The sequence below is a fragment of the Liolophura sinensis genome, chromosome 7 (assembly GCF_032854445.1).
Source record: "Liolophura sinensis isolate JHLJ2023 chromosome 7, CUHK_Ljap_v2, whole genome shotgun sequence".
In the NCBI taxonomy this organism is placed as follows: Eukaryota; Metazoa; Mollusca; class Polyplacophora; order Chitonida; family Chitonidae; genus Liolophura; species Liolophura sinensis.
The window spans coordinates 44360397-44380552 of NC_088301.1; the positions used below are offsets into that span (position 1 = coordinate 44360397).

At 35.8% G+C, this 20156-nt stretch overlaps 1 protein-coding gene across 2 annotated transcripts in view; it reads left to right on the forward strand.

The window, feature by feature from the left end:
* Positions 1-20156, forward strand: part of LOC135470057 (inositol 1,4,5-trisphosphate receptor-like) — a 73461-nt gene that overhangs the window by 12956 nt on the left and 40349 nt on the right. For both annotated transcript variants that reach the window (XM_064748772.1, XM_064748771.1), the window contains exons 4-16: positions 9612-9857; positions 11462-11560; positions 11953-12036; positions 13000-13146; positions 13889-13984; positions 14635-14795; positions 15130-15229; positions 15495-15655; positions 15968-16109; positions 16407-16565; positions 16915-17087; positions 17344-17463; positions 17925-18128. In XM_064748772.1, coding sequence (XP_064604842.1) covers positions 9612-9857; positions 11462-11560; positions 11953-12036; positions 13000-13146; positions 13889-13984; positions 14635-14795; positions 15130-15229; positions 15495-15655; positions 15968-16109; positions 16407-16565; positions 16915-17087; positions 17344-17463; positions 17925-18128 — 1892 coding nt within the window. The remainder of the gene's footprint in view (positions 1-9611; positions 9858-11461; positions 11561-11952; positions 12037-12999; positions 13147-13888; positions 13985-14634; positions 14796-15129; positions 15230-15494; positions 15656-15967; positions 16110-16406; positions 16566-16914; positions 17088-17343; positions 17464-17924; positions 18129-20156) is intronic.

The following is a 20156-nucleotide window of genomic DNA, read 5'->3' on the forward strand; positions in this document are numbered from 1 at the left end:
AATGTAGAAGGAAACTACACACGCACATGCCTGCTTTAATCATTGTTGTTACACTGCTGATTGGCAGGTGTCGGCCCTGTGATGCGTTGCAACTCTTGAAAGCTTTCCTCTCCTAGTTGTGTCTTATCTCTCTCTATAGCCTGCAGACTTTTTGTTGTTATATCCTGTGAAGGTAAAACTCACTTGGTCATAGGAATAAAATATTAAAAAAGTGCATGTGTTTAATTATTCTGGCACAGTAGAGGACTGTGTATGTTTTGTTAGAATATTTGAAGTAAGCCATGATATAGAAGCACCACCACCTCTGGGTGCAAAAATAGCTGTACAAATTCATAAATATTTACCAGAAAGTCAGAAATAATGACCTGCTTATCTTGCCACCATCTTGATGAGACTTACAACATGTGCATATTAAGAAACCCTAAGTACATGGCAGATGGAACTGTTTAGGCCTGTCCTACAGGGGGATTTGTTTTTACAGATGCTGTGTCATGCAATGTACAATGTAAACCAGGAATTTTTGGCGGATTCCTGCAGATCCTCTCTACCTAATTGTACATGGATGTGTACATGTATATACTATGTGAACCAGTGTTAGCTGACATGATGCCTCATATTGCCCTCCAGACTTGCACTGAAGTTTTTCCTTCATGTAAGAAAAAGTTGATAAATTCGTGTAGGTTAATATGGTGATTATTTGCGCAACATTAGAATTCCTGATTAGAAATGTTAGTATAGACCAAAGTAATGACCATGCAGGCCAAATGTCTGTGCTCTCTATAAACTGGTAGTTTTAATAATAAGGTTTAATAATTCTCAGCATGATATATTGCTGGTGTATACTATATAAGCCACTTTATCCTGCATTTGTTCAATTGTGAAAGCAATGCTTCACAATAGGTGAAGCAGTTCACCTATACATAGGCCTTCTCTGTACATAGATCTTCTGCGCTGATTGGATGGATCCAACACATCTAGTGTCCCACCACCTTCTCTCATTGTTGACAGTGTTACTTTTCATTCCATTCAAAGCAATTGTGGCATCATGACGTCATAGAAAGATCGAACATTGTTTTTGTAATCCATGTGTGGGACATCCCATGGACCTATTTTCAACAATACTGCATATGATTGGTCAACTTCATGTTCTTGATTAACAGATTGGAAAGGTCTATGGACCAGCCTTTTCCTTATAAATTAGTTACATGATTACCTTGTGATAGGATACAGAAATATATGTTTTCAGTAACCTTCATTTTGGGAAAGGCATATGAGGACTACTGACACCATATATTTCTGTATCCCATCACTGAATAAGCATATATTAACTAATGATGTCTGTATGTAAATTAGTCAAATATTTGATATCCTATCTATTAATATGGGTTGTCCCTTAATGAAGGACCTACAAGATCAAATCCACTTTTTTGGTAGCTGTCACATCTATTAACATTGTGAATCAGGGTTTGTACGGGTTGTTTTTTTACATGTATGTCTCATAGGTTTGACCTTACACTGACCAACCGGAGAATAGATTAGTTGTAACGACACATACTGTAAATGTATTAAAGAAGAAGTATAATTCTGCAGCAAGTAAATAAATCTTACATAAATCTGAATAAAAAAATCATCATGTATCTGTGTATATCAAGCTCTATTTGACAAGAATATGAGAACATCTGTTAACACTGCTCTCGTTTTGATTTCCTCAATTATTGTTAGTAAAGTATAGACATAAAATGTCTCCACAAGGATTCAAACAAATACTAGAAAGATTGAACCATCCACTGAATGCCTGACAGTTCACTTAATGTGAAGATTGATGGCTTTCCCACAACCAAGAACTTGTTGTTATGTGGTTACAAAGTCATGCAGCTTATGGGTAGCTCTTGGAGACCAGAGTACTGTGTTGTCAGTATCCTATCTTCTAATATGAGTTTTCCCTTAACGAGGGACCTAATTACAAGATCAGATTCACTTTTTTGGTAACTGTCATAGCTATTAACATTGTGAATCAGGGTTTGTACGTTTCTTGCTTACAGGATTACCTTTATTATGTTTTGTGCTGAGCACATTTATCTATTGTGCCAGGATTGGAGCAAGATCAAGGTGCAAATGATAACAGGCTGTTAATGGGCTTGTTATAAAAGAATGCTAACTTAATCTAACCCAACTGCCGGACAGTACCTGTCCATTTCCAAGGCCAGGAAATGCTTCCAACAGTGTAGACTACAAGCCATTTACCTTTGTGAAAATACAAGTGGAAAGCACTGGAATATTTTTCTAGTCCATTAGGAAGCTTGTAAGCCACAGTATGTAATGGTAGCCGGAATTGAAGAAGCCTATTAAAGACTGCCAATGCATCACGAAGAACTTGGCAGCCCCTGCCGTCATTACCTTTGATGTACGAGGGGCTTTAGTGCTATCGGGCTATCCTGCAGTCTCCCCCATTATTGTTCCAGTGAGGCCTAGCGACTAATTGCCGAGTGAAACAAATAGTCTGTACATCCAGTTATCATCAGCCTTCATGTCTGCACTATACACGTCATGATACACTGTATGTACTGTTTTTGTACATGTGTGTCTTCACTTAGGTGTGTGTGTGTCCTTCCGCTGACCAAACGGAGAATAGATTAGTTCCAACAACATATACAGTTGCGTAGTAGTGTTAACTTCGGATGTAAATGTATTAAAGTAGAAGTATAATTCTGCAGCAAGTAAATAAATCTGACATAAATCTGAACAATTAATTATGTGTGATTAGAATCTGATTATAGGAGAATATGGGCACTTCATTTTGAAACACTTCCTGTCATTTTAAGGTTTTATTATGGTTATTATTTGATTGATCGTAGATTGAAATATGTCCATAGCACTAACAAGGGGTATTTAAATTGATACTAGTTCACACAACAATTTGTGAATTATATTATGAAAATTTACACCTGCTGTTAATGGAATATAAATGGCTTAAAGTGGACCATGAATCCAGTGCCTATGGGCTACATTAAGCAGATACACGTACATGCATGTTCAGGCTTAGGCAAGCTCACATAGGGAGATACCTTTTACAGGTAGATGACTGTCTAAAAACCCAAGACTAAATGCCAATAAATCTGCTAGTCATATACAGAATATACAGGAATTCCATACCCTTTGATAAGTTTCCTCATTCTGTAACCCACTTTATTATTTAAAACTGTGGTCGCATTAATAGAGAAGGCTACTAACAGGTATAGGCGTTCTTTCCACATTAACTGTCGTTTTAATGTTTGTGTCCGGATAAAACTGCATTTATGTGCTGGTGTTTGAGAGCAGTGGAAAATCCAGTCTTTGTATAAAGCACATCACAAGTATCATGACAGGAAATGCGCGAACAGACAGCATGTTTGTGATGTTACAGATTAAATATTACAGTACGATGAACGAGCCAGGAGGCTCATTACCTGCCTTATTTAATGCTCTATTCGGCACTATTATTAGTTTTCAAGAGCTGTATAATGATGTTAACAACAAGATTCAGAGTTTACCTCGACCCCAGTCGTTTACTTAACGGGCAGCTGGAAATGCAGATATCCCTTGGCTTGCTCCAGAATTTCTTTCTGATAATACAAGTACATGTAAACCGTCCCCTGCTATCCCACAGCCTGAATCCTTGTATTTATTACCTGACCATGAACAAATCTTTGCTTCTTCAAAGAACATCGTTACGGATAAAAAGAGACAGCCATAATACCCTTACCTGGAGGTCCTAATTATTTACCACACTCAGAGGAAAAAAAAATTATGGTTGTGGGGCCCAGTTTACAAAGCTGTCGAAAGGCTGGGTAAATCACAGTTAAGATGGCGACATATGTTTTTATGCGCACCTACCATTGGGCCTATTATGTTACAGCGATTTTGTCCATCTATCCGTTTGTGTCTCCGTTCCGATTCGTGTCCGGGCTATATCTCCAATTGTTTTTCACTCAGATAACGATGTGTCGCAACTCACATTTGTCTATTGCTGCAGTTGTCATGGTTACCAGATTGCCATTTTCCTTTGTATGCTGTATAAATGGATGTGATTTCGTGTCCAGGCTGAACTCCAACAGTTTCCCACATAGAGGTTTAATTTTTGGTGGATGCATAGATATATAGATGATGATATGTTGCAACTCACGTGTCCATTTTTGTTGTTGTCATGCTAACCAGATAGCCATTTTCCTTATATATACTATATAAATAGATATGGTTTCATGTCCGGACTACAACTCCAACTGTTTGCCATGTAAAGATTTAAATTTTGGTGGACACGTTTGTCCACTTGCACAGTTTGTCTTGGTAACCACATACCTGTCATCAGCAGCCATGAAGATTCCCTTCAGGAGTTAAATTTAAAACTCACCACAATGCTGCTGGTATTCCTTTATACATTTCAAATAAATGCATTTGTTGGGCGTATGTTGTGTTCTCCTGAACACCTGTTGCTATATGTGGTCATAGAAGTTATGCCAGCACAGTTTGTGACGACTTTGTAGAACAGGCCCCTGAACATACATATGTACATTTTCAGGTGTGCCTTAAAAGACACATTTAAATGATTGGTAAAAAGTTGTTATACAATTTGCATGATACATGTAAGCTGATTTTTAGGGCACTGGAACATTGTGTTTAAAGGAAGGTGTGTATGTACCTATATAAACTAGTATACATTTATTTAAGAATAGTTTTAGGAAAATCTTAAAGTATATGTTTAACATTGACAATTATCTAACTAGATATCACGTGAAGAAATCATAGAAGAGTAATGCAAAACTTGATTTATTTGTTTATTTGATTGGTGTTCTACGATGTACCCTAGAACATTTTGCTTATACAATGGCGGCCAGCATTATGGTGGTAGGAAGCTGAGCAGAGCCCAGGTGAAACCCATGACCAGTAGCAGGTTGCTGACAGACCTCCTCACATACGGCCGTAAAGGATCCTGAAGGTCTTTTTGTTTTTCGTGTTACATACACAAATATGTAACCTATGGTAATCTCATGGGTTTATTGATATGAAGAGTGTGTCTTTATCTTAGCTACGCCATAAACTTGACAACTGTTGAATAAGTGAAAAATCGTTTAGCATATGGCCTTAAATATCGGTCAGATAAATTATTTAAATTCTACATGTTTTCATCATTATTTGAGTCAACCAAAACAGATTGAGACGGACATCAGTATGGCACATGTGCATTCAAAGTTAAGTGGTAGTTCTGTAAAATCTTTGGGTTTTTGGTAGACACTTTACTGTTATACTTGATGCCCGCACATACATGTATAATGGATGGAGAGTGGAGAACTGCAGGTTTCCTTTGTCGGAAATAAAGCTATAAATGTTGCCTGCTTTTAAATGAACAGTGTTACATGTTATGCATTTTTTTCTCTGTGTAATTGTTTTTATTTGTCATTGCTTTCCTTTACCACTTGTTCACATTCATATGAGCAGTAGTTAGAGTAAGGAAGAGGTGGATTATTAAGATAAAGAGTACAGTGAAAGTAAATTAAAAAGGAAGGATTCAGATCCAGACACATCCAGTTTATTGTTCTGTGTTTTGAGGTCTTTTGGTGTCCAGAAATATATAGTGATTAGAAGACTGTTTAGATATTGAAAAGCTACCAAAATGTGACAAAGCACCCTTTTAGCACGGTATTGTAATTATTAGTATAGGAAGTTCCAGGGCTTCCTGGATGTAGAGTATTTGGAACTCACCATAATGCTGTGATACATAAATTACCATTGTAATGGAGACCAGATTGTGAAAGTAACAAAGGGCCCAAGGCATTCTGTACAGGTGTCAATTATAAAATCTCATCGTGGGTGATCGATGATGAAATATTGAGATAACCTGGTCAGGATTATGTGTATAATCAAATCACTGTGGGCTCACACAAACTGTGGTATCATACAAGTTTTGGCATGTACATTTATATACATCTGTAAGGCCATCATTCAATATATGTTCATTGGGGGTAACCTACTTTATTATACTGGCCTACATTATTGGGATTTTGATGGAATTTATTTTCTTATTTTCTCTCAGTGTTAATGTCTATAAAACTCTTTCATTAGCCAGAATAAAAAACATCTTTGTCTGACCCTGATTTTTTTCTGATTGGGTTGGGTTAACCCCAACAAAGAACTTTTGATGATGGCCTGTAAATGTAGGCTTAATTGATATATGTACATGTGTGTATTTATTTAATAGCGGTCCTCACATTCAAAATCTATTGCACATGTATATATTACTATGCATGGATAGATAATTGACTGGTTCATATTTCACATCAGTGATGTTACGGTTTTTGTGTATAGATGTATTTTGGTTAAGTAAATCAGATGCTCCTGAAATCTATTTGAACATCACAACACAAGAACAATTAGGAAGAACAATTTTGTAACATTTGTTGTGTGAAATGAATCAGTTAAAATATCAGTGTATGTCTTGAATGAAATCATTGTGCATGTAGCTGTACCTTTTCACAATAATGTTTATGTGTATATGTGTTTATAGACACATAAACATTATATATCACACACGCACACACAGACACACACAGACACACACACACACACACACATATATATATATATATATATATATATATATATTTATGTGTGTGTATATATATATATATATATTTATGTGTATATATATATATATATATATATATATATATATATATGCTGAAGAAGTAAAGGCATCTCCACTTAAAATTAAACTGTTTGTCTCCATATCAAGTGAATAACAACTTTCATTTCAAATAGATTGTAAGTGGGAAGAGGTCTGTCTGCAAGCGACCTTTGGAATGTTTTGGGTTTTAAGTGAAATATACTTGAGCATGGCATAAAACACCAGTTAAACAAATAAATATTTCTCTCAGAAAAAGTAATATACAGAGGATTTTGTAGATACTTGTGTTAACACATGAGGATTGAAAGTTGTTTTAAAACGTTAAAATTTACATAGAATTGCCTTTATTTATACACTTCTGTTTGTAAATAATGTCCTACCTGATTTTGACTGAAAACCAGTGATGTTATTCCTAAGGCTTTTGTTACATTACTTGCAGTAATTTTGTGTAGAAATGTGTACCTGTGAATGGGTTGGGAAGGTACATCTACCTGAACATTGCACACCTTGTTTTGAATACTTTGAGCTAGTATTTATGTTAACAGCGTGCAGTAAGATCTTCATGTAATGCAAGGATATACATTTACATGTGTATGAATAAAACGATCTTCCTATTTTTTGTTCAGTGTATGGCAAAGTAAGTTTGATACAAGCCACATGACACAAGTATGTGTGAGGGATGAAAGGGGTGAGGGTATAAAGTGTTTATGGAGTTATTTTAACTTGAAGATGCACACATATTCCTGTGGACTTTATTCTCTATTTCTTATGTTTGACAACACCAGGCATCCTGTTTCAGTAGATTCTGACAGTCATATGAGTTACACCACAAGCCATGTGGCTTAGCTCCAGTTGCATCCATGCACCAAAACAAATCACCCAAGCACCTATGTTGTTTTAACTCTCTTTGGCTGAAACAGAAATGTGTTTTGTACACATATATGAAGCAGTTACAATGAAAAGGTGTAATTGAATACTGTGATTCTGGACTAGAATAGATGTACAAAAACTACGCTGGTTGTACAGTACTCAGCCAACATGGCCAGAGGTGTGGAAATAACTTTTCTGTGTCTGTCTGTCAGTTAAACCATACTTCTGTCTTCCTCTTCATAATATCTTAAGAACCAAGTTACATGTACATGTATGTTTCTTTTTGGTGAACCTGCTTACCCCCCACTCCCGCAGAAAATTGATCAAAAGTATTGTTTTTCAGTAGCATTTTGTTAACCTTAATAACAACAAAATATCTTAGCCATATTCAACAAGACTTCATCTTTTACTGGTCCCCTTAACTTGGTTGGATTATGCTCACGACAGCTGACCTTAACATATTTTATGAGATCAAAGGTCATATATGTACTTTGTCTAGAAACATATTTTCTCAAACTTTCAGGCCAAATAAAGTAAAGCTTGAATCACTACTGGTAGCAGAAACCATATTTGAATTTATTTGCCACAGATTATCTTTGCCTTCTTCTCAGGTTTGACATATGGGGTTCATATGGGGGTTTGACACCATCATGATTTCATAACTTTTGAGCCAAATGCAATGGAACTGTACATGAAGTCACTGAAGGGGGTTTCTTGCACACTGATCAGATTGTTGTCAGTGTTATTGACCTTTGACTTACTGTCTCATTTCATAAGTTTACATTTGATCCATTGCTCTTCTAAGTAGTGTCTTCAAGACTGCACTGAGAGTATTTGCTGGGCAATACTGTATCCTTTCTTTGTTGTCCTAAGCATTAAAATGATATGTGCTGCAGAGCCAAGGGTTTTTTGTAAATGCATCTCCATGTTGTACTTGTAAAATAAGGAATATACATGTCTGTTTATTTATTTGCTTGGTGTTGTACGCTTTTCTTAAGAATATTTCACTTATATTGAAATTAGACCAGCATTATGGTGGGAGAAAACCAGAAAAAATCCAAAGGAAACCCACAACCCTTTTGCAGGTTGCTGGCAGACTGGAATATGCCTGTAGTTGAACTCTAACATGTATGGTCTTCAGTGGATAAGCATGTTTTAACACCTGAGATGGCTTTTCAGCTAGTGGCATTTCCAGAACATGGTTATCCAGTTCATGGTGCTGTTCACGATCAACATTTTGATAAGACTAAAACTCTGTAGTGGGATAATTGGACAGACGTCAGTGTGTATGTGACTGACAATTAACTTTGACTTATGACTGTGTATATGTAACAGCAGCGTTCATATACATGTACGTCTATATGCAGATGTGCTATTTTTAGGTGGCAGACTTTAATGGTCTATTTTTATGTACATGTATATTGGCCTACCTGCATTAAAAGCCAGACGGGTTCAATATATCTGATTCCAGTTATTTTTTTTTATCTGTCCACATTTTCCACCCCCTATAGTCTCCTGTTAGGTCTGCAGTTGTAGGGGCAAAAGTTAGCTTTTTGGTTGGTAGATATGGTAAATATTGTAAAGAGAAATCTTCATAGCATACATGTATAGTATATTTGTGAATCTCAGAGATTAATCAGTTATTTTTTTTCAATGACTCTTAATACATTCTTTAGTTTTGTGTAGTGCCACATCACATAAACTCATAGTTACATGTAGCTAAATGTATGTTAAAGGATGCAGAATCGATTCTGAAACTTTAGGCTTTAACCCAGGAAACCCTATCTCCACTGTCAGCCAATCAGCTTTCTTTCTGTATCCCTTTGTGCAGATTTTAATGATTTGAAGAAGTGTATGTTATTTGGGTGTGTATTGTGTTCAATTTAACTTAGTGTGATAAGTTATTTTACACACAGTGCCAATGTTTATTCCTGCATTCAGTCTGGTTTTCGTTTTGGTGATACCAAGTTATATATACATGTATATTGTAGTGTTGTATAGATATAGAATTTCATCATGTCCACAATACATTGTTGTAAAAATTTTGATTTCTGTCTCTTTTTTTTTTTTTTTTTCTATTTAGCATGCAGCAGAATTGGAGAAGAAGCAGAATGAGTCTGAAAACAAGAAATTGCTTGGGAGTGTAATACAGTATGGCAGCGTGGCTCAGTTGTTGCACTTAAAGAGTAACAAATACTTAACTGTAAACAAAAGGTTACCAGCCCTGTTAGAGAAAAATGCTATGAGAGTATCCCTGGACAGTTCTGGAAATGAAGGTTCCTGGTTTTACATCACGCCTTTCTACAAACTGCGGTCTCCAGGGGATAACGTAAGTTAGTAAGATGTTAAACAGTATTATTGTTGGGAATTGGGTTGATTCTAAAAGTTTATTTTCATTCTTTGTGGCAAGTCTGTTTGTCACTTTTGGGAAAAATAATAGGCAGTAGCTTGTTGCTTGCTAGGTTTGCTAAATGACTGGTACCATAAATGAATTAAAATTTTGCCCACAAAATTCTATTTTAAGATGTTGCAAGCAAACCTCAAAACACCTTTCTAACATCAATAGATCTCTTAGAACCAGGAAAAATGGGCAAGTTAGTCATGGACGAAATTTATGGTGATTTATGGTAATTGGTTTACCCCAGCCACACTGGTTTCCTCCACCCATAAAACTGACAGCCCTTATGTATAAGTGAAAAATTCTTGAGTGTGGCATTAAACAATAGACATTCAGTCAATCAGTGAGTCATTATCTGCGATACCAGTAGTGGAAGTTACAAGTAATTTATGTGCACTAAGATTTCTGTGGAAAATGTATAAATAATTTAGAGAAGACATAAATTGTTCCCTAATTATGTTCCACAAATTTATATAAATTTGTGAAAATTTTTGTCAGGTTGTTTTTGGTAGTAGAGCTGTGTTGTTTTAAAGTGAAAGACAGCACCTGGCTAATGTTTATGTTCACTGAAAAACTACCATTCAAAGTAACTTAAACCAACATTAAATATTTTTTTGGATTTTTTTCAACCCAGTAAATGTTTAGTGAAAATTGGTCTTGTCACAGCTTCGGCACGTCTCCATTATTGATAACAAGGTGACGTCATGTTTACTCTAGCTGTCTAACATCAGAGGTACTTCCGGTACTATAGTCTAAGCAGTAGCCTATGGCAGATTAAAGTTGTAGACTTCGGTGATGAAGGACCAAGTGATAAATATAGCTTTCTCTGAAACTGGACATACTGGAAGGATATTTCTTCCACTGCTTGAACCGTTTATACAGTAGACCCACTATATTATTGATACAGTTTACAAGTAGCCCAGAGATGCACTGCCAGAGTGTTCCTGGCTCAGGTCCTAGCCTCCACAGGGGTTGTGCTTGTGCAGATAATTATTGTACCAATAATTCTTATCCTTATTAGATGTAGATACAAAATTACAATAAGATTGTTGTACAACTGGAGTCATGCTGAATTCTGACACAAATGGAAATAAATCTAAGCACCACTGAGGCTGATATAGGCATTCGAGGGTTTCTTGATTTTATTCTTCAGTTTTCTAGCGGCGGCTTCCAAAGATGAGAGCACTGCTGTTTTTTTTAAATTTTACTGTATTTTACAAAAGAAAACAGAAAAAACATATGCCATATGTCTCCTCATAGAGACAGCTAATGCCGTGCAACTTGATAGCAATGTGTATGAGTGGATAAATTTCTCAAGATGGCTACCTCGATTCACACCAACCATTTGTGTGGTATTGTCATTTTGTACTACATGTTATTTGATGAAATCTCATTAAAATAATAAAGTATGATACTTTTTAGAAAGCTTGAATATCCTGCTTTTGATTGAAATATATTATAGCCGGGTGCTGTCCTTTTTTCATGTTCAAAGCATTATATATTTGCACCTGTATTTCTGTCCTGTATATTCACAGGTAATAGTTGGGGACAAGGTTGTGCTGAACCCGGTGAATGCAGGCCAACCACTCCATGCCAGTAACTGTGATCTTATAGACAACCCAGGATGTAAAGAGGTGAACATTTTATCAGCCTAATTGTACAGTTCATTCTTGCAGTCTGTTTTACGTGTTCTGATTTACAGACTCAATCTACATGTATAATGCATTCACTATCCTACAAAATTTTACTCTTAGAGCTGAAGAGCATTTTCATTGTATATAGCTAGATGTATCCTCAGAAATTAATAAAGAGTTTTGCTGGCTTACCAATGGATCTGGATTATCAGTTAATATCCATTGCAGATTCTGGCTATATTATATGATCATATATGATATGATTATATGGTCAGTTCTGTAGGTTTTGTCTATTGTCAAACATTGAACTTATCCATATATTTCTCCGTGTCAGATATGTATATTTTGTGAGTAAACAGTACAATTTTTTTTTTTTAATTTTTTTTTTTTAGGTTAATTGTGTAAATTGTGCAACATGTTGGAAAATCACATTGTTTATGGATCATCGAGAAAATCAGGATGAGGTCCTCAAAGGGGTAAGTGTATTTTTGAAAAATATAGAGATTTGAAGATTAATAGACACCAACACCTTGCACTGATCGACCGTTTTTTCGTAACTGGATGCAGTTGATTGACCTTGTTTTTCGTAACTGGAAGCAATTGGGAGCATTCGACTGGGTGTTGGTTTTACTTGATCTATGAGGGCTCGTGATCACTGACAACCGCTGACTCAGTATTTGCTTAGAATTGGACATGTTCTACTTTTCTGTGACCTGAAGCATCTAGCTGTCTCAGTTGCATTGATTTATGCCTGCTTGTGAACAGCTGAGTAGTGCATAAAAAGGTCACATTGCTCCATCAGAGCTAACAGTTGCCGCCAGTCATAGGTGACCTACGTGCACTGAATTTGAAGGCTGTCAGACATTTCCAGATGCTTACAAGTTTTCTCAAACTTTTTAACATATGCATCATGGGTAGGTTGACTTGAGTTAGACCCTATTGCATAGGACTGCAAGTGAAGCTATGCCCAACTTATAAAGTTTACTTAAAGTTGTGTGCTATGTAATGTGTGATATGTTTATTATTTTCAGTACAGTTACACTAATGTGTATGAAACACTTCAGAAAAGACACAAGTCAGACTTGTATGCAAGATTATACCTACGTACGTTTAGATAGGACTAAACCGAGTGTATTTTAAAGAAAAAAACATTCTGCACTACTTTTTAATTTTGCAGACAAGCAGTTACATGGGATAATACTTTTGACTTAGTTGACAATTTTTGAAAGCTAAAACCTGAACCAAAATGATCTACTTGTTTCATGTTATCCGCAGTGATCAAGTACATGTATATGTAGTAAAATTGTAGAATACATTGAACGAGAGTTTGTAATTGTTAAACACAAGTACATGTGACGGACTTCTGAACAACGGGAACCTGTGTACTGAAACCATTACCTACACGTAGTTGGCTATGATATTTACCATCTTTTTACCAGGGAGATGTTGTGCGGCTATTCCATGCTGAGCAGGAAAAGTTTCTGACAGGAGATGAGTACAAAAAGCGACAGTACGTTTTCTTAAGGACGACTGGGAGGACATCAGCCACTGCTGCCACCAGCTCTAAGGCATTGTGGGAAGTTGAGGTAAACAGTCATTTTAGCATAATACAAATTCATTGACCCCAAATTCCAATAATAGAGGAAGGAAAACTGTTCTCATACAAACACTTAATTCTAATTTAAACATCAGCTTAAATCTGAAGACTTTAGAGAAGTTTTTCCTCTTACTGAAATTAAATTAATTATGTAAAATCTAGGCCTGATTTGTGGGGTGTTGGCAGACTTATTTTCTGACTCAGGGTTGATTTTTGAGTACATTCCCATTTTCTTTTAAAAAAAAAAACAGACTGAACAGACTTCAAATTGTTTTTACATAAATGAAGTACTTTCAGAATTATTTATCTCAGTGAAATTTTGTGTGTTGTAACATAAGAAACTTATTCTGTGAATAATATGACATAGTTGCACTGGAAAGCTTTTAGGGTTGTGGGTAGCAGTTGCATTCATGCTATTGAGAGTTTCTATTCAAGGAAATAACGTTACACTTATTACCCAAAATGACATAAAATTCCATCCACAAAAGTGCGTTTTTAGCGGCAAATAAATGTCACAAAAATTTATTTCTAGTGCTGAAATTTACAATTTTCCAGTAGAATCCATTAGCAAGTTAGTCATGGATGGAATTTATGGTCATTTAGGGTAATCTGTTTCGTCAGAACTGAAAGGGAACAGACATCAAAGGAGTGTATTTATTTGACTACAGTGTTCTGCATATATGCAAGTAAAAATTTATATATGATTTGTACTGTTTTTTTATTCTTTTCAGGTTGTTCAACATGACCCCTGTCGCGGAGGTGCTGGTCACTGGAACAGTCTCTTCAGGTTCAAGCATTTGGCAACAGGACAGTATTTAGCAGCAGAGGTATAGGATATAAATATTTATTGAAGATCATCAAGTGTTATTTGCTTAGCCATTTAGCCCATGAATACATCTTTTTTTACCTAACTCAAGCCCAACCTTTGTAGTCTGTTATTCATTTTTTGCTTCTGCGATGATGATTTGTGGGCGAAATGGCAAGGTAATACTTCTCTGTTAAAAGAGAACAAAGTGATCTGTCTGGCTTGGGCGCGAGTCGCTATTGCTCAGAAAATGGGATCTCATTACATGTATATGTACTTGCATGTACTGAACATCAGGCAAGGAAGAGAGGATTCTACATGAAAGAAAGAGTTTTGGGGGAGAGCAAGAGGTTGGATAAGAGGAATTATTTTTACAGTATTTCCAAATACTCTTTTCTAGTAGCAAATGAACTCACCAATGACCAATCACTTATGACAAGAAAAACTCCTAAGAAGTAAAGATTGCATATATGTGTTGGTGTGTTATTTTGAAGTCCAATTCATACGACTTTTTATTGATGTCTTTGTTCCCAGATAATGCAAGCATTTATCAAGTCATAAGGGAATGACTGCACTGCTTCATATTACAGATATTTTAATCTTTAAAATTTACTCTTATTACACAGCATAATTTAAGTGTTACACCTGTGTTAATGCTCTTACCTTTCACAGGTGGACAATGACCCAACACCTGATGCCATGAGGAATAAGTTACGTGGTCCCTCAGGGAGTCCTGTGTACTGCCTTGTTTCTGTACCTCATGGTCATGACATTGCTTCCATATTTGAACTTGACCCCACAACAATGACAAGAGGTGACTCTTTGGTCCCAAGGTGTGTTGAAATCATATTTTAGGAGTGAAATTATTTTGGTTGAATGCCACATGGACAGTCTTTCAGCTATATCGTGGTGACATATTTTAAGATAATCATAGTGTGTGTGTGTGTGGATGTGAAGGAAAATTGATGCTATATTGAACCTTCTCTGAAAATAAAGTTTATTATTATTATTATTATTATTAATCAATAATAACAGCTTAATTTTGGTGACAGAATGCATGGAATACTATCAGGAGAGAGATTACAGTTTGTGTATCATCAATTTTTCATTTTTTTAGTTCAAATAAAAAACAAAAGTTTGCCCATGTGTTTCACCAATCTGTTTCAGGAAATCATTTGTCCGTTTACGACACCTGTGCACCAACACTTGGGTTCACAGCACATCAATACCAGTGGATAAAGATGAAGATAAACCAATTATGAACAAAGTGAGTGTTTTTAAATGTTTTGATACTTATTAGAATTTTAGAAAGTGTGTTGTATTCCATGTCAGTCAATGTATTAAATGATGTAACACACTGTGTGCTATATCAAATCTGCCAATTTGTTTATAATACAGTTTTTAGATTGATATACATGCTTCTGCAAATGGGTTTTATTTTTTTAATATGATCATATTTTTATTTTTCTTTCAAACTGATTAGTGTTTTCATGAAACTGCTGAAATGGATGATGTACTTTTTTCCTTTGCAGGTTGGTTGTGCTTCAATTAAGGAGGATAAAGAAGCATTTGCTATTGTTCCTGTGTCTCCACAAGAAGTAAGAGATTTAGACTTTGCTAATGATGCCAGCAAGGTGCTTGGCAGTATAGCAAACAAACTGGAGCGGGGCTCCATAACACAGAATGAAAGAAGGTATGACAATTTCTGGAACCGGCATTCGAAAAGACAATTCATGTAAGAAAATCAATATTGATGTAGTGTATTATTTTGTGTGTTATTTCAACGGCAACTTTCCGGAGCTTATTGCTAGTTAATTGTTAAAATATGTGATAAACATATTTAAATAATAATTTTATAAAGCAATTCCTTCGCTAGTTTGTATCGAGCTTTTGGTGAAAATTTGTGTTTGAAACTTCATCTGTTATTTTGTTTCAGTTATTCAGTTATTAGTTTTGTCAGGATATAGCTCATAGTACAATTGTCTTATGTTTTGAAATGTTTCAGGTTAGTGACCCAGCTGCTAACAGATCTGATGTATTTCTTGGCGGAGTTGGAGAACACAGGAAAAGATCCTCTGGAAATTACCATTAACAAACCTGATCGAGAAAGGCAAAAACTTTTGAGAGAGCAAAATATCTTAAAGCAGGTAAGCTTCAGAGACCTGTCAAGAGACAGATCTGCAACTTGGTACCAGATGTTCTTGCAAATAATCTTGGAAAACTTATGTTCTGGATACATATACAAAATATAAGATATCAAATTAAAACAGGATTTATTCACTAATGTAATAGTAAACAGTAACATTGTAATACTGAATAACTGCAGGAGGGAAAAGACCCCAAAAGACTAAGTTATTACATGGTAAATAGGAAACCAGTACTGCTGCCATTTTGATTTTGTGATATTTGAAAAGTGTCTCAAAGTTGTTTGTATTTTCTGTCAGGTGTTTAAAATTTTACGAGCCCCTTTTGATGACCATGGGGATGGGCCGATGCTTCGAATGGAGGAACTAGGAGACCAAAGACATGCCCCTTTTCGGCAAATCTGTAGATTTTGTTACCGTATCTTGAAACTGTCCCAACAGAATTATCGGAAAAATCAGGTCAGGGTACAAGTTTTCTCTTGTGTCAGTTTGGTTTTTGTCTGGTTAGAACTGTTATAAAACATACATCTACATTATAAAACAGTTTTAAACATATATATGTATTTGTAAAGGGACAAATTTTTACTGTAAGCCGAAATAATCAGGCCATTGCTCTTAATCATTTAATTACATTACGCATTCAGAAATTTTTGTTTTGTTGGAGTATCGTGCCATCATAATAGTTTGATTGAAAGGTGTTATTTAGGTATGTTATGCAGATATTTGACTTCTAACTCTGTCAGGTGTATTATAGATTTGTAAACATTTTAATGATCATATTATGACTTTGAGCTTTAACACTTTGCAGGAATACATTGCAAAGAACTTCCCATTTATGCAGAGGCAAATAGGTTATGATGTTCTTGCAGAGGACACCATTACTGCACTGCTTCACAACAACAGAAAGCTGCTTGAAAAACATATCACTGCCTCAGAAATTGAAACTTTTGCTAATTTGGTTCGAAAAAACAAGGAACCCAGGTCAGTTTTACATAAAACTTTTTCTATTTTAGTTGATCTTATAGTGTAATGTTTTATGTTTTTTTCCTGTATCTTTTAACATGTACGTGTTTTTAAACAAATATTTGGAGTAGTTGTCTTGTACCCAAAATCTTGTACTTAAATTCTTGTCATTTCACCTGCAGATTTGTCTGCCAGTAAGCTCATTACAATTTCTGTGCCAACATGCGTATACTGTATGTTTTAATGCTTATCTGATTTTTACTGTGACTTCCAGGTTTTTGGATTACCTTTCTGACCTTTGCGTCTCAAATGGAGTTGCAATCCCCATAACACAGGAGCTAATATGCAAATGCATTCTTAGTGACAAAAACTCTGACATTCTGCTTGAAACAAAGTGAGTACTATGCCACAATAACAAAATGCAACTTTTATAGAAAGAATCTGAAACTAGACTGATATATGGATTATTAGGAGCAAGGGTAATGAATATGTGTGATAATATATGTAGGGATACATTTTGTATGTTTTCTTGCTATCTGCTTTAATTATCATTGATGGTGGCGAGCTAGTGTGATGCTGACTGTAAGGAACAATTTCCTGGGGCCTGTTTCACGAAGCTCACTTAGCTAAGTAAACCGTAACTACCTTACGTACAATGTATGTTGTAAAGATATTAAATGCACTTAGCTAAGAGCAACTTAACACTAAGTAAGCTTCATGAAAGCAGTGTATGGTTTTAATAATAAGTTTAAGAACTGCATTGGGTTATTTTGGATGTGCATATCAGAGTTCATACATTATCAGGACGGTTGAATATGGACTAAATGCACATGTTCTCACATGTGTTCTCCTAAGGTTGGTTCGCACACAGGTCGAGGTTGAAATGGAAGTGGAAAGCCCAGATGATGATGGTCCAGCGGAACCTATCATCACCATTGAAGAAGAAGAAGAGGTGGTCCTCTTCTGGGAAAACGGACACAAAAACAAAGGCATCCGAGAATTGGCCATGGGAGCTGCAGAAAAAATCAAAGATGACAAAGAAATTCTGATTTATTACAGGTTTGTTGCTCTGATTATATACCTGTGGCAATATTGCTGTGGTTATAACATGTCAGTTTGATTACAAAACTGTGACATCATTATAACTGTATCACTGACCATATTGCTACTACTACATTGATGTGACTGTATCATTGACTGTCACTGTAACCATATCGTAACTGTGACCATATTGTAACTGTATGACTGTGACCATATCATTCTGACTGTCCCTGTGAATATATCATTTTGACTGCGTCACTGTGACCATACTCTGACATTATCGCTGTGACTATTTCATCATGACTGAGTTGTTGTGACCATATCATTGTGACTGTGTCGCTGTGACCATATCATTGTGACTGTGTCGCTGTGACCATATCATTGTGACTATTGCTATGACCATGTCATTGTGATTGTATCGCTGTGACCATATCATTGTAACTATAATGCTGTGACCATATCATTGTGACTGTGTCGCTGTGACCATATCATTGTGACTATTGCTGTGACCATATCATTGTGACTATCGCTGTGACCATATTGTGACTGTATTGCTGTGACCATATCATTGTGACTGTGTCGCTGTGACCATATCATTGTGACTGTATTGCTGTGACCATATCATTGTGACTTTATTTCTGTGACCATATCAAAGCAACTGTATTGCTGTGACCATATCATAGTGACTGTATTGCTGTGACCATATCATTGTGACTATTGCTGTGACCATATCATTGTGACTGTATCGCTGTAACCATATCATTGTGACTGTCGCTGTGACCATATCATTGTGACTGTATCGCTTTGACCATATCATTGTGACTATATTGCTGTGACCTTATCATTGTGACTGTATCGCTGTGACCATATCATTGTGACTGTATCGCTGTGATCATATCATTGTGACTATCGCTGTGACCATATCATTGTGACTGTTGTGCTGACTATATCATTTTGACTGTATCACTGTGACCATATCATTGTGACTGTGTCGCTATGACCATATCATTGTGACTGTGTCGCTATGACCATACTATTGTGACTGTGTCGCTATGACCATATCATTGTGACTATCGCTGTGACCATACTATTGTGACTTTATTTCTGTGACCATATCAAAGTGACTGTATTGCTGTGACCATATAATTGTGACTATTGCTGTGACCATATCATATCCCATAAATGTTCATTTTTCCGGGTAATAAAGGCATGACGTATCGTTTTGATATGCACCACGTGTAATATAAATTCTGATGTTTTGATTCGTCCATGTATCTTTCATTCATCAAATCTACCAATCAAAGGTTACGACTCCGCCTTACATGCACTATTTTTTTTCACGACTTTTTCATCCCCTCTCCACCTTCCGAAATAAATTCTAGACAGCCATCGCATGTGATGTCTATTTCCAGTCATTCCACATCCCGTGTGATAGCCACATCTTCAACTTCTGAAATTGCGCTGATATTTGGCGGTCCCATATCGAGTGGTGTCTTTCACGTGCATGTTCATTACAATCATGAAGCTCTCAAACCACAATGTGTTTGTGTTATTGAATCGTCATACAAATCTTCACAAGAACACTAGCTGATGCCTAAATTCCAATTAGTCGTAACAACTGTTTGCTCAACTTTTGTTAAGTTAAACTGTCAGTTGTTTGTTGAAAGCTGCACGGCGTGTACTCTGCGTACATGAAATTTGTCTATTTTTAAACAGTAATTCTTTCTGTAGCAAAATGTCATATTCTTGTTGTAAATATTAACGTATTGAACAATATAATAGTATAAAGCAAACTTTTAACATGTCTATGGTAAAAAAAAGTCGTTATGTTAATAAATTTTGTCTGTACTATATTATACTCCGCAATGTACTTGTCACTTACTGATGATGCTTCACCTGTCCTATATATCTCACTACCCGGTTAGATGTCGGCGCAGTTTCCTATAAGTTTAAATCGTAATGATTTTTTCCGCTATAAATTTACAATAAGGCATTTATGGGATAAATAGGATATGAAATTTGTGACCCTCGATATCACATTTGTTA